Genomic DNA, 23,149 nt, shown 5'->3' with positions numbered 1-23,149 from the left:
AAGAAGCGGCTTCAGTGGGCACGTGATCACCAAAACTGGGCAATTGAGATGTGGAAAAACATCGCCTGGAACATGACCGAGAGTTCAGTTTACTTGAGTGGCCTGGTCAGTCCCCAGACCTCAACCCAATAGAGCATCTTTGGGATGAGATGGAACGGGCTGTTCACAGCATGAATGTACCACCGTCCAATCTGCAGCAACTGCGCGATGCCATCGCATCAACATGGACTAACATCCCTGTGGAAGGTTTCTGACACCTTGTAGAATGCCCTGAATAATTCAGGCTGTTCTGGAGGCAAAGGGAGGTCCGACCAGGTACTAGATGGGTGTACCTAATAAACTGTCCGGTGTATGTAGATCAAATGCAGGCCTCTTCTACAGTCTTACATTAATGTTTTATTAGTAGGAGCTTCTAGTATTTTCATGAATGTTAGTAGCCTTTCGTGAATTAATGCAGAACGCTGCATCAGTGCATTATCTAAACATAGAACATTTTAAACCAGTGATGCTTTTTCTTGCTCTTTAGTTAATGGAGAAAATATATGTCATGTCAAAACGAGAGAAAGAAAAGGTTTTATTTTTAGGCTAAGTGCTACTGACAGAAGTAGAGGGCAAAGATGTAACTTTCAGATCATGTATTCCCTTCTACGTCACCCTCTCTCCCTTTTTACTGCAGACCAAATATTCCAGATCTCTCTGGCCCTATCCTCACTTGAGTCCCATACTGATACAACATCTATCCACCCCTTTTTGCCAAGCAGTTTGGTACTGTCCAAGCTTCCCACAGCACTGCCGCTTCACCTGGATGTTGCTAGAATGTTCCTTTTTTTAGGGGGGGGGGGGGGTCTGTGAGAATCCTAACTGCGTGGGCTGTTGGATTAAGCCACTGCTGCAGCATCAGAAGGGGTTTAATCTAGGAGAAGCAGCAGCAGAGAGAGACACTATTTCCCAGGCTCTATCTTAACTAGTGCCAGTTCTTTTATTTGACTGTACAAGAACTGCTGGGCATCAAGGACACATACAAGAGGATAGAATATCAAGGAAGGAGGAAAACAGAGCTTGACTGGAGCAGAGAGATAAATAAAGCATCATAGTGTCTGCTGCAGACACCAGACACAGTCATTATGACCCAGGGCAAGGTAAGGGCTTTACAGATACATTCTATGCATCTCATTGTATCCTCATTCATGACCATGCTCATTCTGCAGTAAACCCATAGTAAAAAGGGAAGGTTCTTGGCTTATATTTTTATTTCAGTGCGTGTGGTCCACAATGTTACGTAATCATTGTGGCAGCATGTACGTAGGCTGTATCTGTCGCTCCATCCTTTCACCTGCCTGTCGAGGAGCTAATCTCGTTGTGTTGCTCAGTAACGATGCAACGTCTCTTCGGCAGCAGAAACTAGTATTGTCATCGGAGAATGGCAGAGTGAATGAAATGACAGCTATAAACTAGATTGTATGGAGATGGAGAGAGGGTAATGTTGAGCCTGCGTCACTATCCTTCAGTCCAGAGACACGGACGTACCCCCCATTATATATAACCTTAAGTGTTGCTGTTATGCATTGACTCAAAGCTGAGGAAGTTAAAGAAATAGGATTAGCCTACCTGTACTAATGACTGTAAATGAGATCACAACAGACTACTATTTCTATTTTTATGTAGGAAATATGGAGAGAGAGAGGAGAGGGATATTCATATTCATTGGTACATTCATTAGCCATCTGGACAGTGTTGTGTAATGATGACTCATTCACTGATCCTGGATCGTCTACACCCACAGCGTGGAGCTATGCTACAGCAGAGGGTTCGTCTAAGGACTGATCTCAGTCTAAATCTTACAGTCAGCAATCAGAGCATCAGATCAGATTTCAAAATTAGTCCCAAATTGTGAATCTGAATTCATCGTATTGCTTTTAAAATTCAGATTTTTTTATTTTATTGTTGTTAAAAAAGGAATTTGGATTTAAAAGTTTCAGCTCAAGTTTCTAGGTTGATTAGTGGCTCATAATCATTCTCTGTTGTTTTATTAAAATGTATTTTATTCCCAAACAGCTATTTAGTCCTGATTCGTTATCTTATGTTATGTACCCTCAGCTTACAGTCGCAAACAAAGCTGCTGAAGCAGGAGAGAAGCAGTATGGCACTTCAAGTGGAGAAGCAGGAGGGCCACCGGCCCCTCCCACCTATGAGGAGGCCACTGGCGCAGGTGAGAAAGGTATGTCAGTGTCGCAGAAAGAAACGTCATTTCTTCACTCCTCTCTCTGTAAACAAAAGTGTAAAAAAATAATTGACCATTTACTGTGTGTTTGTGTTGAACTTGTCAGCGGGTGTCAGCGGCAGCCCCTGTTACAGCGGGGCTTATCCTAGTGACGGGGAGATGCTCACAGAATTCAGCTGGAGTGATAAAAACATCAGACGGATCTTTATCCGCAAGGTAGGCTATGACTATAGCTATTACTACCTTATTACTACCTTATTACCCTATTACATTGCACTACCTATACAAGCCAATTACTACTATAATACTACCCCATTACTACATTATTTCTACCGTATGTTAAGGCCATAGAGATACTGTATGCTATTTTTAAACTGTATTTTTCATTACCTCCTTTTAGTTGTCTTTTTCCCCCGTTACCACCGTTTAGGTTTACGCCATCTTGATGATTCAACTTCTTGTCACTCTTTCCATTGTGGCTCTCTTTACATTCTGGTAAGTGTTCTATAACCTCTAAATACGGATGCTACTCTCTATCCTTCAATAGTTTTACCTGGTCAGGCAATAGATGGTCATGACAATCGCAGGAAGTCCTACACTTTGATACAGTAATGTTACATCACTGTGCACCAGACATAAACCTGTCACAGGTACTAGATAGGAAGCAGCAGTTTTCCTGCCTGTTACCATGACGGGCAGGAAAACACACCCAGGAACAAGTACTTTGATGAAAATGAGCAAACATTGCATATTTACAATTATTTTTGATTCCTTCATCAGTGAACCAGTGAAGAACTACATTCAGTCCAACCCTGGATGGTACTGGGCTTCTTAGTAAGTCACAGCTTTGATCTTGCGTACATCATTACTATGTTGATTTCATTCTGAAAGTACTAAAATATGTGTTATTTATTTACACAGTGCTGTGTTCTTTGTCACATATATTACACTCGTCTGCTGTCCTGGACCAAGGTGAGTTTACAGTGTTGATGTGTGTGGTTAACACAACTTCAGTTATTATGATACTAAAGAATGTATCATTTTAGCAGAATGTAACGACAGTACTTAACGACAGTTCTTAATTGTGTTTGATTTGTATTTCCTACAGGAGACAGTTTCCATGGAATCTGATCCTGCTCGCCATCTTTGTACGAGTGTTTGAAACAATCCATATCTTTACAACATTTATACACATTGTCTAAAGACTTTAAAGTATTACACATAATTCAGAATCACAGACCCCTCTTTCTCGGTAATGTCTGTTCACTTTGTAATCTCTCCTGTTGCAGACCCTCTCTCTCTCCTACATGACAGGGATGCTATCCAGGTACAGTCTCCCATAGCTGTGTCTACAGTTTGTTTGTCTCCGTTGTCCGCTATGCTTTGCATGCCTGCTTCTTCAGACTTTCAGTATGGCTAGCATGATGGTTTTTGCAGCCAGGTAAACAGCTAATGTGTTACATTAAATTCAGCTAAGGTCTTAGTGACCTTATAAGTAGAATCAGGTGGGTTAAATTAGTTTTGGATTGAAAACACGTATGGGTCGGTAAATCTCCAGGAAGAGGTTTGGGCAGCCCTGCTTTAACCCGTGTCAGTGGCGATCAGATATGCCAAAGGTATACATGGGCTTAGTAACACTGTTATACATTTTAGGCTTGCTTAGTTACTTTGTATTCACCAAAATAAGTAATTAATGTTATTCCTGTATAAAAAAAATGTAGTATGTCATTTCTTAGTAAATAAATACTTGGCAAATAATTCCTGTACCATATCTTCCCCCCTCTAATAGTTATTACAACACCAAGTCAGTGGTGATGTGTTTGGGTATTACTGCTATGGTCTGTCTTACTGTCACTCTCGTCAGCTTCCAAACTAAGGTCAGTCTGCCTGCGAAAAAGGACATTCTATAATTTAATAGGATCTCTGTGTTTCTATCATTCACAATTTGTTACAGGTTGTTATTTTTCCTCATGGCCAAGTTACCTTCTCTTTTTCTGCCCTATCTTCCCTTTTTTTCCTATTCAGTTTGATGTGACATCATGCCAAGGTGTATTGTTTACCTTCTGCATGGTCATGATGGTGTCTGGACTGGTCCTGGCCATCGCTTTGCCCTACGGATATGTAAGTTATAATAATAATACTACACTTTATTTGTAGAGCACATTGTTATACATGAAAGCCTGCAAAGTAAAGTGCTATACATAGCAGGAAGTAAAACTACCCTAATCAGAAACTATATAATGAATGAGGTGAATAAGTAAATGCAGGTGGAGACTAACATGAGGAATTAGACAGAGGTCTCCAACGCTGCGTTTAGACAGGCTGCCAATTCTGTTCTTTCCCCCCCACTAACTAGTCTTTTGACAAATCAGATCAGATCTTCTTCAGAGCTCATCCGATTGGTCAGAAGACCAATTAGTGAGGGAAAAAAACATCAAGCTTACAGCTGCGTCAGATCTAATTGAACGTTCACATTTTCGAGAGATATAATATCAGCTTGTTTTGTGCTCCAGGTGCCCTGGGTGCATGGTGTCTATGGTGCCTTGGGAGCGTTACTTTTTACCATGGTAAGTGTAAAACCTATATAGTCTGTATTTACTTGACAGTCCACCAATGACAAAGAGAGATGTACAACTACTGTAATACTTCAACTCTTTTCTCCGTTTCAGTTTTTGGCGTTTGACACCCAGCTACTGATGGGGAACAAGCGCTACACAATAAGTCCAGAGGAATACGTCTTTGCCACTCTCAACATCTACCTCGATATTATCTACATCTTCTCCTTCTTCCTGTCCCTGTTCGGAACAGAGAGGACAAACTGAATCCACCTCCAGGCCAGCATCTCAGCTTTTCCATCCAAACACGGCCCGTATTCATAGTCTCAGAGTAGTAGTGCTGATCTAGGATCGGCTTTGCCATTTAGATCACGGTGAAAAGTGTCATACACACAGGGGGGATATGATCCTAGGTCGGACACTACTCGGAGACACGGTATGAATACAGGCTCTGATCTCACCATCAAGATGTACTGTACACAACCTATTGATCCACTACTTCTTCCCACAGTCTCAGCTTAGTGTGATTTTCCTTCCCCCTCTAGCATGATATGGACCTATACTACTTTATTGTCTGCTTAGCTGTCAATCTCCAGAGTGTACAGTACTTTTCACCTATAGGTTCGGCGATCTATAGAATTACATTGCTAACGGTAGATAGGTGTGAAAAACACATGCAAAATACTGAGTCTGTTTAAAAGCTAGAACTGTAGGTGTTTTTGTGTTATGCAGTAGTGATGTCCTTGCTTTCTCCTGTCTTTTAACAACAACAGTCATGAATGACACTACTCTAGTAGTATCTGCCCTAAAGGCATGAATATCTGAATATCTTTCAGTGTAGCAACGTAGACATCATTGTGCTTAGTTCATCAGTAGTGCACTAGGCTACATCCAATTCCATCAGTGCATAACACATTGTGATGACCCTCAGCTTTAGAGTAGAGAGAGAGAGAGAGTAAATTATTACTTTATTGATCCAAACTTGGGAAATTGTTTTATCACTCCGCATCGCCAATAAATTAAAAATGACAAGACACGTATCCATGACAAAATAAATTAAACACATACTAAGACACATATAAATCAATGGCATCTATGCACAGTATGTCTGTGGTTTGTTGTTTCTTCTCCAGTCTGTCAACTCTTAGCCTACTGGTTAAAATCTCAAAGGAACATAAGATCCGGAGCATGCAGGCAATTCAATGCAATTCTGATTTAATTTGAATGTAGGCAAATTGCTTGGCTTTCCTTAGCTGCTTTAGACAAAAAATTTGTTAATCTAGTTGCACTAAAACTAGAGATGTAATGCAATCCTGTCAATATGATGAGCCATAGTCCAATGATGTCAGTAGGGGTTTACTCACCACCCTTCTCTTTCTTTGTAACATTCTGTTCTGTATTGATAGCTAAACCCGAGTCATCCCACTGGGCACAGATGTCAATCCAATGTCTATTCCACATTGGTTCAACGTCATTTTGTTGAAATGACGTGGAAACAACGTTGATTCAACCAGTGTGTGCCCAGTGGAATGTATTTAGAATCTAAATATATGGCTCTGGGACTGGGTTAAACCAATGATTCAATACATATGCTTTGCTAAGTATGTTTTGGGGGCCAATCTGGAAAACCTTTACAATGTGGTGATGTGGAAAATGTATGTATTTGCTCCAGTAGTTATACAGTGCCCTCCATAATTATTGGGACAGTGACACAGTGTTGTTGTTTTTGCTCTGTACTGTAGCGCTTAGGATTTTAAATTACACAATGACCATGAGGTTAACATGCAGACTGTCAGCTTGAATTTGTGGGTATTTTCATCCATATCGGGTGTACCATTTAGAAATTACAGCACCTTTTGTATATAGTCCCCCCATTTTAGGGGACCAAAATTATTGGGACAAATTCCCTTTATATGTGTATTAAAGTAGTCAAGTTTAGTATTTGGTCCCATATTCCTAGCACGCAATGATTAAATCAAGCTTGTGACTCTACAAACTTGTTGTATGCATTTGCTGTTTGTTTTGGTCGTGTTTCAGATTATTTTGTGCCTAATAGAAATGAATGGTAAATAATGTATTGTGTCATTTTAGAATCACTTTTATTGTAAATAAGAAAATAATCTGTTTCTAAACACTTCTACATTCATTTGGATGCTTCCATTTGGATGCTACGGATAGTCCTGAATGAATCATGAATAATGATGAGTGAGAAAGTTAGACGCACAAATATCATACCCCCAAGACATGCTAACCTCTCACCATTACAATAACAGGTGAGGTAATCATTGTAGTATCCATATTAATTTAGAAGTGTTAAGAAACATTATATTCTTATTTACAGTAAAAGTGACTCCAAAATGACACAATACATTATTTACCATTCATTTCTATTGGGCACAAAATAATCTGAAACACGACCAAAACAAACAGCAAATGCATCCAACAAGTTTGTAGTCAAAAGTTCAATGTAATTGTTGCGTGTTGGGAATATGGGACCAAATACTACACTTTAATCAAATCAAATTTTATTGGTCACATACATATGGTTAGCAGATGTTAAGGTCGGTGTATCGAAATGCTTGTACATATATAAGTGAATTTATCCCGATACTTTGTGTCCCCTAAAACGGGGGGACTATGTACAAAAAGTGCTGTAATTTCTAAACGGTTCACCCGCTATGCATGAAAATACACTCAAATGAAAGCTGACAGTCTGCACTTTAACCTCATAGTCATTATATAATTTCAAATCCAAAGTGCTGGAGAACAGAGCAACAACAACATCACTGTCCCAATAATTACAGAGGGCACTGTAAATTGATGGCTTAACCTTGTGGCATAATGTTTTTATAGACACTGAAAGAGTTGATATTTTTTTGTAAAAGCAAAGAGTTTTGATTATTGTGACAAGAAAGAGTTAACTTTAAACATGCTTGCAAACTTTCTTGATGTGTACATGGCAAGAAAATAATACAACATTGTATTTGGCCTGAAAAAAACTTACATATATTTTCTTAATAAAACCCTGAATGGTTCATCTGTGTATGAAATGTGGCCTTGGAATAGTCTTATCTGAACAAATTGTAATTAATTTGCTGTTGTAAAAAAAATGCTTCTCTTGGTTAAGTGCGTTGAGTGTTATTCCATAGTGTGTTAGGAAATTAATTTCTATTTACAATTCTTGCTGTAAATAAAAGAAAAAATGTACTCACCAATCTTCTAGTTTTTTTTTGTATCTCAGACACTAAACTAGATACGAGCAACGATGTATATTATATTGACAAGATAGTCGAGGGACCGCTGTAACAATTCGACACTCATTTTATCCTCCATAGAAAAATCCCTCACTTTGTGGTCTCATTTTGGCGGACAGATTTCGGATGTAGTAAACCCTCTCGTTCCGCCTCTACTTTTTGATACGAATTCAACTGACGTTGACATCGTCAAAGAAGCGCCATAAAAAAGCATTCCAACCAGCCAACCACGTTTCATAATAATTGTATCTATTCAATTTGCTCATCCAATGAAAACGTTTCATGGTAGAACGCCAAGGTCGGCCATGTTGTGTGGTTTCCACTAGTTACCACAGCCACAAAGTCAAACTTGGCTATTTCCTATAAATTAATTTGTAAGACATTTGCTTTTTGGTCCTAATTTAAGTTTATTGTTATACATATGGTTGGCAGTGTGGTTAAGGTTAGGTTTAAAATCAAATTTGAAAAATATACATTTTAGAAATAGGGATGGTTTTTGACTTAGTGGCTGTGGTAACGAGTGACGACCATGTTGTGGTTTTGAATGAGGAAGAAGCGGGAGAGGTTAGAGGTTATCGTTTAATGAGTTATTTTTTATTTAAAGTACTACATTGAGTTACTTTGGACTTCTTTGCTATTTAAGAAAGACACATGACATTGTCGAATGTGATAGTAGTGAATGAAATCCTAGTCGCTACAGCCACATAACCAGGATTGTTAGCTAGCTAGTTTAGCTAACCACAAGCTAGCTAATTTCAAGGGAAAGAGAAAGGTAACTTGATAGCTAGCTGGTTAGCAGTGTTGTTTAGCTAACTAGCTACGATTTACTTTCCCCGGTCGAATGACGCTGGGTGGCTTTATGTGCTTTTTCCTGCGCTGGCAGGCGGGTTGGAAGCAACCATAGCGATACACATTTTCGCGGGCGGGAGGTTTTAAACTTCTCTAAACATGTTCAATAAATTTTACGAATTAATTGGAACGGGTTTCGCTAATCTCCGCAATGGAGTACCAGCTCCCGACCAACAAGATAATGATACACATGGAGTACAACAAGGGGGTCGAATAAGGAGAAAAAGACCCATCGATTGGTAAGTAAAGGTTATTCTAATGTTAGCTAGCTAACTCATCTGTAATCTATTTGTTGTGTAGTAATCTAACTTGGCTAACGTTAGTTTACTAACAAACTAACGTTACCTAACTAATTTAGCTTAGTGTACTAGCTGGTGGAGGCACTGGATGACCTAACTAGATGATATGCTTAGCTAATTGTCAACTATGTGTGAGTTGTAGCTAAACTTGCGGACTATTTGAGATGGTGGTAAGATTCTGACCAGCCAGTTAGCTACTACTAGCTAGCTAACGTTACAGAAGTATGGCACACTGTCTGACACATTTGGGAGTCGGGTTGAGCAACCAAAGTGCGTACTCAGCAAGACACCCCCCCCCCCCCATATCATACCATGACCGAATATAACCCAGATAAGTGGAGCCGGTCATTGACTAAAGTGAATGTAGCTAGCTTGCTTGCTATACCAGAATTATCACGGCAAAAAACAAATATGAGGCTGCCAGCACTGTCAGTGATTCTCTGGCACATATTCATGTTGGATATTGTTTCCCCCCTGTTTTTATAGTTTGGAGGATGGTGACCAAGATGACCAGGCACTAGCAGTGAAGAGATTTCGGATGGGTAAGCTAACTGCCATCTTGGCTGTGCATATATGCTAAAGTATTTGGACACCCTTTCAAATGAGTGGATTAGGCTATTTCAGCCACACCCGTTGCTGGGTGTATAAAATGGAGCATACCGCCATGCAATCTCCATAGACAAACATTGGCAGTAGGATGGTCTTACTGAAAAGCTCAGTGACTTTCAACGTGGCACCATCTTAGGATGTCACCTTTCCAACAAGTCAGTTTGTCAAACTTCTGTCCTGCTAGCGCTGCCCCGGGTAACTGTAAGTGCCGTTATTGTGAAGTGGAAACATCTAGGAGCAACAACGGTTTAGCCGTGAAGTGCTAGGCCACACAAGCTCACAGAACGGGAGTGCTGAAGTGCATAAAAATTGTATGTCCTCGGTTGCAACTCAAGTTGCAAACTGCCTCTGGAAGCAACGTCCGCACAAGATCTGTTCGCCGGGAGCTTAATGAAATGGGTTTCCATGGCCAAGCAACTGTACACAAGCCTAAGATCACCATGCGCAATGCCAAGTGTCGCTGGTGTGGTGTAAAGCTTGCCGCTGTTGGACTATGGAGCAGTGGAAACACGTTCTCTGTAGTGATGAATCATGCTTCGCCCTCAGGCAGTCCGATGAACAAATCTGTGTTTGGCGGATGCCAGGAGGACGCTACCTGCCCCAATGCATAGTGCCAACTAAAGTTTGGTGGAGGAGGAATAATGGTCTGAAGCTGTTTTTCATGGTTCGAGCTAGACCCCTTAGTTTCAGTGAAGGGAAATCTTAACACTACAGCACAGACGATTCTGTGCTCCCATCTTTGTGGCAACAGTTTGGAATGCCCTTTCCTGTTCCAGCATGACAATGCCCCCGTGCACAAAGCGAGGTCCATACAGAAATGGTGTGGAAGAACTTGACTGGCCTGCACAGAACCCCATCGAACACCTTTGGGATGAATAGAACACTGACTGCAAGCCAGGCCTACTCGCCCAACATTCCCGGTGTCACTGATGCTCTTGTGGTTGAATGGAAGCAAGTCCCTCCAACATCTTGTGGAAAGCCTTCCCAGAAGAGTGGAGGCTGTTATAGCAGTAGAGGGGGTGACCAACTCCATATTAATGCCCATGATTTTGGAATGAGATACTTTTGGTCATGTAGTGTATCTTGTGGTGTCTTAACATGTTCCCGGCACAACTGTGTATACAGTGTTTGATAAACAGTCCATGGTTCCCTATCTGACCTGATATGTGTTTGTGGATATGACAACAGGGGTCTTCATTGACACAGTGAAGACTGCGGCTGAAGGGGTGAAGAGCCATAGCTCCAACGTGGCATCCTGGGTACGGAATAGTGTGACTCCTACCTTGAGGAACATACTGCCTGCTTCCCCAGACCCCCCTCCGGAAGAACACTTTCAGGAAGAGCCAGCAAAAGAGCTTCAACCGGAACCCTCAACTTCTGCACCTCGTCCCTCAACTGTCTGGGAAGAGACTGAGGTATTGGATCTCTTTATGATGTTTCAGGGCTCTTAATTCACAAAGTATTAGTGCTGATCTTGGATAAGTTTTTGAGTTTTAAATCATTATGAATAAGGGGGGGGTTGATGCTAGATCAGCACTTTTGAGACCGTTTTTGAATATGGGCCCAGATCTAGTACTAGATTTATACGTATTCATTACTCCAGTTTATTACAGGCCAGCACTCTTAGTCATATTGAACAATAATGTAATTTTGTTTTTCTGGTATTGTTTTCAGGTCCTTGAGGTGAGGTACTCTGATCCCCTGGATGGGATGTGTGTTGCTCCCTCGACGACTCTGGAATGGATCAACTCTAAATCAGGCAAGACTCTTTTCTAAGAATGTTTATGAAACCGCTCCTGCTGCCGGCTGGAAATGTCAGTAATGTTGCTATGGAAATGGAACAGTTGTTTGATCGACACACTCTTTCTCGCCTCCTCTGTTCACTGCAGAGTCCTTTAGAATTGAGAAGACGATGATAGGATCGAAGGTTTGCAGACGGCAAGTGTGCATGGCTCTCACACATCGTGATGCGCCCAAAACAAATGGGCACTCTGTCTGTCTGCCTCATTCCTCCAGCAGTACCCCTAAGCCATGTCCCTCTACCCGCCTGGGCAGGAGCCACCTCAGAACACCTGCATCAACGAGGTATGCTCATATTGTCAATAGATATAGGCCTGCCTTTCTCACTGGGTAAAAAATGCATTCTGCTATTAATCAAGTGTTGAAAACCTTGAAAAGGCGTGATTTTTGAACAGGGCCGTTTCGAGTTTGTTAAAGAGCTTGAACTTCAAAGTGCTCGAAAGTGTTCTATTTCCTGTGCTTGATATTGTTCTATTCACAATAATATGAGTAACATGTTCAGTGCAGTAATTGAATTCTCTCTGTAGCCAGTTGACCTCAGCAGGATGCAGCTCTTTCACCAGCATGTATGAGAAGTCCTTCCCCATCCGCGTTGTGCAGAGTCCTTCACACGGCAGCCCTTCCAACCGCCTCCTCAGAGCCAGGGCTCGCTGCACCGCGCAAGAGGTGAGATGCCACCTACCAGAATATTTATGGCTCCCACTTGCTGAACTTTTGCTATTGGGCTGTTTTCAAATAACGCTGTTATGTAACATAAAAGGATCCAGGTATATTCAGGACTATGTGATATGCGCCTGTTGTAAATGAACTTCCCTCTGGGGGAAATAGTTATTCTATTGTATCTATCTGTGTGTGTCGACTAACATAAGTCCTTATAGATGCAATAGAATAACTCTTTTTCCCGGAGGGAAGTTCATTTACAACATGCGCATATCACGTAGTCCTGAATATACCTGAGGAATGCCGCATTGAGTTTTGTTGCCTCTACTTCATATCCAAGCCTTATTTATAATATAGAGTGATGGGTCCTCTCTGTGTTGCTCCAGTCTGTCTGTGAGGAGGAGAAGATGGTGTACAGACAGCTGCTGGCCATGGTCTCAGGTGGCCAGTCCTTGTCGTTCCACAACGGCAGCTCCCATGGCTTTCCGCGCTCACACAGAGACTTGTGAGTACAACAAGCACAACGCTAATGCTGCGCTCTTCTCACTCTCCTCAAGTCCCCGAGGATGACTGACAATTGAGTCGTGCTCAATGACCTGTACTCGCACGTTGATGCAACCACACCCATTTTCATCAGGAAATCTACCCTTTTCTACTTCTCCCCGGGTTTGATTTTCCTACATCTTGGCCATTTGGTGTGCTGGTGCTCCTTTCTAATAATCTCACACTCTCTCTCTCTCTCTCTCTCTCTCTCTCAGCACCAGCTTCCTGAGCACCAGCAGGCATCTGCTCCAGTGTTCGTCCCCTACGGGGGCAGGAGATGCTTCAGAGGGCCCCAGTGAACCCCCAAGCCCCCGTCCAGAGTTCAGCCTGGGCTACAGCAACGTCCCCAGCCCAGGGAAGGGCTCCTCCAGTGGGGCAGGGAACCACACCTGGGCCCCTGACTCAGACCTCAGCCCCAGGGGACCAGAGACAATACAGTCTGCCCCCTCTCCAGCTACCCTACAAGACACCTCTTCTCAGGACACACAATCATCAGGTGAAATGTCTTAGCCCATTTCCACTTCATCAGAGTTGATGTAGTTGTTTATTGACCTCAAGGAGGGACATTGATTTATCATCATCAGCAGTATACAGAGACAGAACATGATAACGCCGCAGTGCCATCTTTAGTTTTATGTGTTGTGTTTCTATAAAAGCCTGTTTGTCTCTTGTACTAATTTGGCCCATGGCTTGTTCTGCAGCGCACGATGGGGACTCCGTAATCATTGTGAAAGAGCAGAAGGGAAAAAAGCCATGCAGTTCAAGGTATGTGTTTTGAATAGTTTTTGTTGCTGTGTGTTATGTACTTCGTGTTTCCCATCTAGCCTGGTTACTCTCTGTCTGTCTCTCCAGTGTGCCATGCTTCCAAGCTGAACTCTGGATCAAGGAATTGTAAGTCCCCTAATTTGTCACCATTCCTTGAAGAATTCATACTGCGTATCTTGCTCTATATCGCCTGTGCATACTGAATACAATTTAAATCCTCCTCTAGCTCATTCTATAAGTCCTCAAGTCAGATGTGTGTGTCTGTGTTTTCCAGGACTAGCATGTATGACTCTCGTGCCCGGGAGAGACGGAGGCAGATAGAGGAGCAGGAGGCCCTAGCTGCTCAGCTGCTGAGACAGGTAGTTAGCATCCCCTTCTCTGTCCTCATTGGCGTGACGTCAGCCCTCATGTCTATACCAAGTCCCACATTTACCGCTAATGAGAAAATATTGGAAGTTTTCCCCTCTATGCTTCATTCAACCTGTAGTTTATTAACTATATGAAATGAGATGCTCTTTTACATAGTGAGGACCGCTCTGAAATCAACATTCAACTATAGTTGTCCTACTAAGCCTGTACTCAATAGAAAATGATATCGTGGTCCGTCTAACCCTCCTGTCCTGTGGTCTGGTCCTGTGGTCTGGTCCAGCGTCTGTCAGATGACAGCCAGATGAGCAACAGGTCCGTGGAGCTGCATGTCAGAGTCCCCCTGGAGAAGGAGGTTCCTCTTGCTCCTCTCATAGAGGGACCCAAACCCGCTGAGGAGTTCCCTGAGCTCACTGAGGTACCATTCACAGTATTTTAGCTCTGTGTGTTGTGCCTATTTCTGCACTTTGCGTTTGTGAGCCAGCTCATTACCAATAAAATGCATTGCAATAATTGTACTAAGTATGTTTTTAAATGACATGGATTTGCTCACTGTGCGTCAGGAATGTACATAGCGTGCAGCCTTTAGCTGAGCTGGCATGTTTGCGTGTCTCTGACCAGGATATGGAGGGGGAGGTGTGCCGGGCGCTGAGGGGAGGCAGCCAGGACGAGATGCTGAGTGAAGGATTCAGACTCACCATCACACGCAAAGACCTCCAGACACTCAGCCACCTCAACTGGCTCAACGACGAGGTGAGAGCACGTCACACTCTGCTTCTGTTTATATCGCCGTCTCGTACCACTGTTTTTGAAGACTGCTAGTCATTTCTTCTCTCTCTGTGTGTGTCTGTGCCTATACAGAAAAGAGAGTAACTAATACAGAAGGGGTTTATCCGTGGCTCTATGCTGTTTTCTTTGCTTGACCCCGCTGTCTCCTTCCTCTTTCCAAGGTGATCAACTTCTACATGAACCTGCTAGTGGAGCGCGGTAAGGATCCCGGCCTGCCGACGGTCCACACCTTCAACACCTTCTTCTTCCCCAAGCTCCGCGGCGCAGGCTACTCTGCCGTACGCCGCTGGACCAAAAAGATGGACATCTTCTCAGTGGACGTCATACTGGTGCCCGTCCACCTCGGGGTGCACTGGTGCCTCTCTGTGAGTTAACATGCAATATATTGTACTTTGCTGCTGCCCGTCTACCTGGAGGTACAGTGGCCTGGCCTGGTTATGCATCCACCATAGTTGCTGGAACCATGCTGGAACGGACCATGTGAAAATGAAAAGATTGGAGCCAGCACAGTACGGTTTAGATTGGTTCTATAGTGGGAATCACACTAGACAGAATCTGTAGTGTGCTGTTTATATTGACTGTTCTTGTTTTATATAAAAAAATATATATATATATAAAATAATTCTCTCAGGTGGTGGATCTTCGTAAGAAGACTGTCACGTACTTTGATTCAATGGGAGGGAACAATGACGAAGCCTGCAGGATATTGCTGCAATACCTGCAGCAGGAAAGCAAGGACAAGAAGGGCAAAGACCTGGATACGTCAAAATGGACTCTGCAAAGCAAGAAACGCAACGTACGTGTTACACTATACCGAGATCTCTGTCAACTCAACATGCTGTGACACTTCACTGATAGATGTTGTCGTCTTTTGAAAAATGGATCTCAAACTATTTCTCCCAACAGGAGATTCCTCAGCAGATGAACGGAAGTGACTGTGGAATGTTCACCTGCAAATATGCTGAGTACATCACCAAAGACAAGCCAATCACATTTACACAAGTAAGTACTTCAACCGCCAAGCTGCCACTGTGTCTGTTGGGGAAAGCCAGTGTTTAATACCATCTGAGGTGTTTTGAAAAAGTTGTATTTGATAAAATGTTGAATTTGGCATTTTCTACTATAGGCCATAACGCAGTGAATAACACATTCATAAATGGCAAAAAAGACAGTCAAAAAAATTGCCGCGGTGTCGAAGTGTCTGTCCTATACCTAGGCGATAAACAAAAACATTTCCTCCGCCTTTTTTTGATACACATTTAACCCCTTATTTTTGTAGGCACAAAACTACCTCTGTATTTCCATTCATTTGTTTGGGTTAGCTTCAGACGAGTCCCGTGACACTTGTGGGGGTCATAGAGCAAAACGGACAACACCATGGTGTTCGTCAGTCAAATTTCCATGGATGGTTCATATTTGTTTTTGTAGGTCTAACCGTTCGGACGCTAAGGATTGTTTTTGTGGGAAGACTGATTTTCCGGGATGTTTCATGGTCTGACAAACCGATGCGGTGGATTGAGACTCAGCCCATGCAAATAAACTGATATCTTTAGCTTAAACTGCTGGATTTTGATGGATTTTATTATTATATTACTTGGATTGACGCCTTGGTGTGTCAATAGACTCTAAAACAGCCCTGTTCTATATTTGGAACACTGGTTGCATTTAGAATGCACTGCATATGTTGCCATTGAATTGATCAGTATTTCTCCCTGGTTATACGGACAGACTTGCGTTTTGAAATGCAGGGATCAATCGCTGTGAAATTCCACCAGAGCAGACTGGCCTGAAGCATTTTTGACCTGGCACGTGTAAGAGACTGCTGTTTATTTGCTCAAATGTGGTACCCGGTCACTATAAGAGATTTGCACTTGCTGGCGATCCTGCTTTTAATGGAAGTGTAACGGTGAGCATTCCTGCCAGTACTGAAAATGTCCTACAATCCACTGACTTGACTGGCTAAAGCCCCCCCCCCCCCTTCGGTGGTAGGGAGAGATGAATAACCCTGTGGAACGGGACATCACTCGGGAACAGCAGAATTCATTGACGACGAGTATTGTTTTCCACAGTGCCTGTAGCTGCGGTGGTAATGTGTTTCCTTCCATTTCTCACCGTAGTCTGAGAACTACAAAATAACAATGTGCCTGTAGTGTTACCCATCCTCTGGCTGTAGTCCAATGTGGAGTAGTACTGAAGCACGACATTGCATAATAGCAGTTTGCAAGCTACATTACTTCAACTGCATTGCATGACCAATATTATCAATCTCTAACGTTACCACAATAAAGAACAATGACAAGTCGGACTTTTACGTTTTTCTTATTTATGTAAAAAAATAAATAATAATAATGTATGAACGGGAAGGCAAGCTTACGTAAATTGTTTTTTAAATTTGCAGAAATTTTATTTTAAATTTGCTGGTTTGCTCAGGAGATGCTAAAACACGAATTACAATTCATACAAATGTCAAACTTCCATATTGTGGCGGGGGGGGGGGCATTGGGATTGAGCCTATGAGTAACTCAGTATTTCCCTTCCCTCCAATTGACAGAAACACATGCCCTACTTCAGGAGACGCATGGTCTGGGAGATATTGAATCGGAAACTATTGTGATGAAATTGGGAAGAGATTTCTGAACAGGTCAAGAGTGAGGAAGTGTCTGAAATGATGACGGTGCCCATGACGTTGTGGCTGTTCCATTGCAGGAGGATACATTTATTGCAACCACAACCTCCTGTGTATTAGCAAGCAAAGGTCTCTTTCAATTGCGGTTGTTCTCATTTACAAATGATACTCTGAAATGTTCCCGTCAGAGCATCCTGTCTAGTGAAGTTGGGCCAACCAGTGCAACTGCTTGTATTTTGTCACTGTCAGTATTTTTGTAAACTACTTAAAAGTATAGTTCAACAAGAGCATGGTGTTCTGATATGTTGACTGTTACACCTTTATTTTTATAGTCTATGGTCAACACTCATACCTGGTTCAATAAACTGGTTAAATGAGAGAACAGAGCTCGAGATGCAGTGACATTCTTTGATTTATATCTGGACACCCACATTTGATAGTCGTTTTTAGCTAAATGGAAAATATATGCAACTGACCTCAGAGTATAATTTGTAAACGGGTAGGCCTAGATAGGGCAGTGGTGTGTTGCCATACATTGTTATTGTGTGGTACTTGAGGTGACACGAGTATCTTCATTGGTTAATTGGACCCCAAAACAGATAAGCAGCAGTGATGCTTCCTTGACCAAGATACCTGTTATTCCAAGATTAAATGGTGTAACCTGAAATTTAAAGTCTATTTTGTTTAAATAAGCAAAGCAAAAAAACGTTAGTGCATTTTTCTCTGGATATTTTCAACGTGTGTGTGTGTGTGTGTATATACTGATGAGTATACCGTTTCTTGGATAATGTATTTAATATACATTTTGTACCTTTTTATTATCTGTTTTGTATCTAGAACAAAATCTTTTTAGAAATAAATTCATCAAGTATTGTGTGTGTGCATCTGTTTGGAAAGGTGTACTTTACATGACATACACACTCTTGGTAATAAAAGGCACATGGACAAACTGTTTAAAAAAGAAAATAAGTGGATTCCTTTTAATTAAAAAAAATGACCTAGTTCAAAAACAACATCAAACCCCCCCCAAAAAAAAACATTTTGAAAAGCTGTTAGCCTAGAAAGGGGATCTTTTTAGGCTGTGTTTACACAGGCATCACAATTAGAAAAATAGCCGAATCGGGCTGCCTGTTTAAACACAGCAATAGACCTGCTAGTGTGGCGCATAAGGACAAATTAATGATTGACAAAAGTGAATAAGATTGTACACGATTGCTTTATAATGGACTTGATAAAGCCAGGGGATAGTAGATGTTAAGGCTGTGAGCCAATGACTATGAAATGTGTTCCTTTTTAACCTGTCTGACTCTGACCTTACATGACGTGGATGACTTATTGCTGGACGGAGCTTCAACTAATATTTTCTCCCTCTAGTTGGCATTGTACAATGAAAGACTAAGCAGTAGAGCCCACTCCTACGCAACCTTTAAAATCCTAAATTAGCAGCAAGATGTTTCAAGTGGACTTCATTGTATATGATTGTCTGAACTACGGCAAAGGGCAAGGGCATTCTGACATCTCAAACGAATGCTGAATATTTTTGATTTAAACAAAAATCTGGAATGATTATGGCCTCAAAATAAAGGAGTGTAACAAACATTAAATGGTGGTTTCCAAAGACTGATACTACGTGGACGTAAATATTACAAGAAATAATTCCTGTTTTATCAAACTATTTGCAGACAGTGCATGAATGTTTCCAGATAGCAATTTAGTGTGTAGCACCCTTTTAAATCCTCTCTTGATGAAATCTATAAGGCATTTCTGATCATATTCTTCCTACCACAAATTAATTCAGGAGACAATTCATAAAGCTTATTACTAGTGTCAACACACCTTTTCATGTACAGTCACAAATCAAGGAAAAAGAAAGACCTGCAGATGTATTCTAAACCAAGCATTGATCACTTAGAAATGTCTTAATGTCTACCGGATGATGTCTTTGGTAACAAACAAAAAAGCAACAACCAATATTTTGGTTGACCAACAATAAGGACTGTGTATCTGGATGGACAAGGTAGTCAGTATCCCATTTTTAGGAGATGGTGTGAGGCCTTTAGCAAGATAGCCGAGTGATTTTTCTCCAAACTCATGAGCCATGAAAACATGGTAACACTTTATTTGGATAGTCCATCTGGAGATGTTCTACAGATGGTCATACTATCACCGATTTAAGGTTAGGGGTAGTAGATAGCCTGCAGAGCATATACAGACATTCCCATCAATGCAGCGATCTCACTGTAATTAGATGAACAACGAGGCGTATAATCTTACAACTAAACGTTTTGGATGAACTAAAATAAAAGTTTCAAAAGTCACTATTGACAAACAGCCCATTGTTGTCACCTGAAAAATCAAAAGTTCTTACAGCGTAAGTATTGCGTTATTGTGGATGTTTTTTTTTTTTTATTGCATAGATCACTGGCCTTTTTAAGAAACAAAACAGTCTGATTGGATGTTTGACCTGGGATTTAGGCCTGGTTTATGAACGTTTGACGGAAGAGTGAAGCTATGGAGACAGTACCCGCTGTGACTGTGCGGGACAGCCTAGAGAACCATAGAAATTATGAGTTTAGGAAACGTCTCCGAATCTTGCCCAAGAACACTCAGCTGACTTTACATTGCTTTTGTTGCGTAGGAGGTAATGTTACTTTTCACACTGCATTCCCTAACTACTGATTTAGTGACTACTCTACCACGTAGGACACATTTCTGAAATCATTTCTAAGAGGTATTATACTTAGAGCTCGATTCAGTCTGTGAAGCTGACGTGTTATGGATTGCGCAATAGACATTTAAAGGTAATTTCCAATTGAGCCGACAAAATCCAGCGTTTACCGTGAATGCGGTCTCCACCGATGCGGGAACATTGCCTTTAAATTTCAATTGGGATTGAATAGAGCCCATAATTATCTTGGAGTGATGAGCAGTTGAGCATACCTCTTTAAATGGCGAATGTGCCAAAACTGATGACACAGACTGATTTGAAATCTCTCAAACATTTAGAGCATTTTCCAAGTTATTGAAATTAAAACAGATTGAGAACAAGAAAAACAAAAATGAAGGTAATGACGGACATTATTCCAAAATGAAAAGACAACAAATCTTTCAAAAAACAGATCTACTTGTCCATAGAAACATGTAACTACTCAATGCACACTACCAAAAATAAAATGTATCAATCTGAAAAGTATTAAATCGAATAAAAAATCTCACAAACTTTCTTTAAATAAAAAAACAGTCACTCGGAATCAAAACAAAAACAGAGGCATCTATAAACAGACAGAGAGAAAGTAGCGTTTGTGGGAGCAAAAAGACACATCATCTCAGTAGCCAACTGGCCGCAGGTTTTGGATCTCGAATTTCCTTGTTAAAACTACTAGCGCAACACTCAATAATGTGAACTCCTAACAACAACTTTGGGTCTGTTTAAAGGGTAGCAGCTTAACCCACTAAAACCAAATGTAAATACTTATTTATGTTGTTGGTTGGCATTGGAGCAATATAAGATTAAATTCCTCAAATATAACCAGCAACTAAATGTATTTCATGTCAAATTTAATCAAGCATATATATTTTTTTTATAATTGGCCAGAATCAGGAAATAATCAATTCAATGTTTGATTGTCTTAAGCTTTATTACTAAATATCTATTTAGATTCTGAGAATTATTGTGAGAATTTCAACTAGGGACCCAAGTGCTAAAAACCGTATCTCAGTTGATAGTACCAGATATGACACCTTCTATAATCTAAGTAACTGAAGCAGTTGGTTCAGCCTTCTCTCGTCAAACATTTACCAGTAAAAACACGGTGAAGTGAACAAAAACAGCAATGGCATTGTGAAATGAAGAAAAAAATCTTTGATTCGTGACTTTTTGAATCTATAACAAAGAATTCAGGTGAAAAGCTTACAAATAACAGATGATGAAATGAAAAACGAAATCAGCATATTTTACAAAAAAAGTACAGCTAATTGACAACACATGTTGTTGTAACTTTATGATCCTGATTTCATTCTGGCTCCCCAGAATATTTAGGAAAATAATTTGTTAATATGTGCACAAAAAAATCCTGTGTGTGTGTGTTTCTCTTTCTTCGACTGTAGAGTCATGTTCTGTGGTCAAAATAGATGCTCCATGTTCTGTTTGTTTTCACAGTATCCATTCATCTGTATTCGAGAGTTTACCATAGCCTCTGATTTTAAAATATCCTTTTGTCCTTAGTGTGACTGTCTGGTGCTTCTGTCCAGAGTCACTATGCACTGAGCTGAGCTGTATGGACCGCAGGTGGCCCAGGAAATAGACTCTAGTATAACCCACCTGTCCCTCCTCTTCACTTTCTAAGCTGATAGGAGTAACCTGTGTGTTCTGTGGGAGTCTCCAGGGAAACCTGTTGTTGGATGGCACTTTCCTGTTAACATATTGAAGAAGTATTCATCAATCAACCAATCGTCAGTAAAGAGACCAGTTGTTTCATACCACATTATAGTTTTAAATGTGTACATGATACTGCAACACATTTTTCCTACGGGGACAATAAAGTCAGTAAAGTAAGTTGTAGTAGGACGTTTCTTACCTCGACTGAAACAGTGGTCTGAGGCACTTGGGTGTACTGGGGGATGTAGGTCCCTTGCATAGATGTGTTTGCAGGCATATACTAAAATAGAGAGGAGAAAACTATTAGAACGTAATCATCAGGGGCACAACTTTCACTGGGGATGGGGAGGACATGTCCCCCACCCACATTCTGAAATTGCATTTTTGTCCCCCCCAGTTTTATCATTGGAATGTGATACTAAACGAGGCAACGTTGTGCTTTAGGACCACGTGGACGCCTCCAAGCGGTCGGGTAGGCTGGGGTGTTTATCTGACTGGATTAAAAAATATATATATCTAAAAAATGTGATTATGCCCCCCCCCCACTTCCAAAACCAAAGTTGCGCCCCTGGTAATCATTATAGAATCTTATTCACATTTGTCTCGTTTCTGAGTAAAACTGTCTTCATTGAGGGATAGAAAGTGGCGTTATGGATGGCACTGACAACACAATGTCTTTGTCCAAAGTATCTACTGTATGTCTATAGAGTAGTGTTCTGTTGGGACTGACCGTGCCACTGCTGCCCATAGAGAGGTGGCTGAGCTGCTGTGTGAGAGGCCCCATCATAGGGCTTGGCTGGATGGACATGGTGTGGTCCATGCCCGGCGTCAGGACTTGGCCCTACGGACACACACACAGAGTTAACATTCACATAGACTAACAAAAATGCACGTATGCATGTATACACACACAATTGTTTGTCACACAGCTCAAACATTGAGTGAAAACATCACACAGAGTGTCGGTATGTTTATGCTTAACAGGTGTTTCTCTCAGACACAGAAAGTGAGAGACAGGCAGATCACACTGATTCACTAATAGGCAGTAACAGACCCACAGTATCAGTGGGTAAAACTCACTGAGGGCTGCATGAGGTACGACTGATGATGATGCATCCAGGACTGTGGACTGTGGATCTGCAGCAGAGAAGAAAGACAGACACACAACATAAGATGTATGCTTTCTGCAAATTTTCAGAATTAAGCAATAAGGGCCGAAGGGCTGTGGTATATGGCCAATATACCACGGCTAAGGGCTGTTCTTAGGCGCAAAGCGGAGTGCCTGGACACAGCCATTAGCCGTGGCATATTGGCCATACACCACAAACCCCCGAAGTACCTTATTGCTGTTAGAAACTGGTTACCAATGTAATTAGAGCAGTAAAAACGAGTATTTTGTCATACCCGTGGCATACGGTCTGATATACCACGGCTG

General features: G+C 41.4%; 3 protein-coding genes across 4 annotated transcripts in view; 2 read left to right on the top strand and 1 right to left on the bottom strand.

Annotated features, from left to right (window-relative positions):
• The first annotated feature begins 865 nt into the window (after positions 1 to 865).
• On the top strand, positions 866 to 7,983 carry LOC129860571 (protein lifeguard 2-like). 2 transcript variants are annotated; one of them, XM_055931092.1, is made up of 12 exons: positions 866 to 1,139; positions 2,098 to 2,209; positions 2,328 to 2,437; positions 2,652 to 2,716; positions 3,002 to 3,055; positions 3,143 to 3,193; positions 3,330 to 3,369; positions 3,511 to 3,548; positions 4,011 to 4,098; positions 4,247 to 4,342; positions 4,735 to 4,788; positions 4,891 to 7,983. In XM_055931092.1, exons 1-12 carry the CDS (start codon positions 1,125 to 1,127, stop codon positions 5,041 to 5,043), a joined length of 876 nt encoding a protein of 291 aa, XP_055787067.1. In that variant the 5' UTR covers positions 866 to 1,124; the 3' UTR covers positions 5,044 to 7,983. The 2 variants fall into 2 exon arrangements, with proteins under 2 accessions (XP_055787067.1, XP_055787066.1); XM_055931091.1 differs by having other exon boundaries at positions 868 to 1,139; positions 2,098 to 2,218.
• Positions 7,984 to 8,529: 546 nt separating this feature from the next.
• Positions 8,530 to 18,212, top strand: LOC129860568 (sentrin-specific protease 1-like). Its single transcript, XM_055931087.1, has 17 exons — positions 8,530 to 9,118; positions 9,665 to 9,720; positions 10,976 to 11,202; positions 11,462 to 11,546; positions 11,677 to 11,872; positions 12,115 to 12,253; positions 12,634 to 12,752; positions 13,006 to 13,286; positions 13,492 to 13,555; positions 13,643 to 13,681; positions 13,830 to 13,914; positions 14,205 to 14,339; positions 14,543 to 14,674; positions 14,872 to 15,075; positions 15,342 to 15,506; positions 15,617 to 15,712; positions 17,262 to 18,212. Exons 1-17 carry the CDS (start codon positions 8,979 to 8,981, stop codon positions 17,322 to 17,324), a joined length of 2,226 nt encoding a protein of 741 aa, XP_055787062.1. The 5' UTR covers positions 8,530 to 8,978; the 3' UTR covers positions 17,325 to 18,212.
• Positions 18,213 to 18,288: 76 nt separating this feature from the next.
• The window catches only part of LOC129860569 (RNA-binding motif, single-stranded-interacting protein 2-like), a 36,977-nt gene continuing 32,116 nt past the window's right edge, over positions 18,289 to 23,149 (bottom strand). The window contains exons 10-13 of the mRNA XM_055931088.1: positions 22,795 to 22,851; positions 22,445 to 22,555; positions 21,914 to 21,994; positions 18,289 to 21,748 (exon numbers count right to left, since the gene is read on the bottom strand). Of these exons, the coding sequence (XP_055787063.1) occupies positions 21,671 to 21,748; positions 21,914 to 21,994; positions 22,445 to 22,555; positions 22,795 to 22,851 (327 nt within the window). The 3' untranslated portion in view covers positions 18,289 to 21,670. The remainder of the gene's footprint in view (positions 21,749 to 21,913; positions 21,995 to 22,444; positions 22,556 to 22,794; positions 22,852 to 23,149) is intronic.

The sequence above is a fragment of the Salvelinus fontinalis genome, chromosome 8 (genome assembly GCF_029448725.1).
Source record: "Salvelinus fontinalis isolate EN_2023a chromosome 8, ASM2944872v1, whole genome shotgun sequence".
Classification (NCBI taxonomy): Eukaryota; Metazoa; Chordata; class Actinopteri; order Salmoniformes; family Salmonidae; genus Salvelinus; species Salvelinus fontinalis.
The sequence above is the reverse complement of the archived record's forward strand: the minus strand, read 5'-3'. Positions and strand labels throughout refer to the sequence as shown.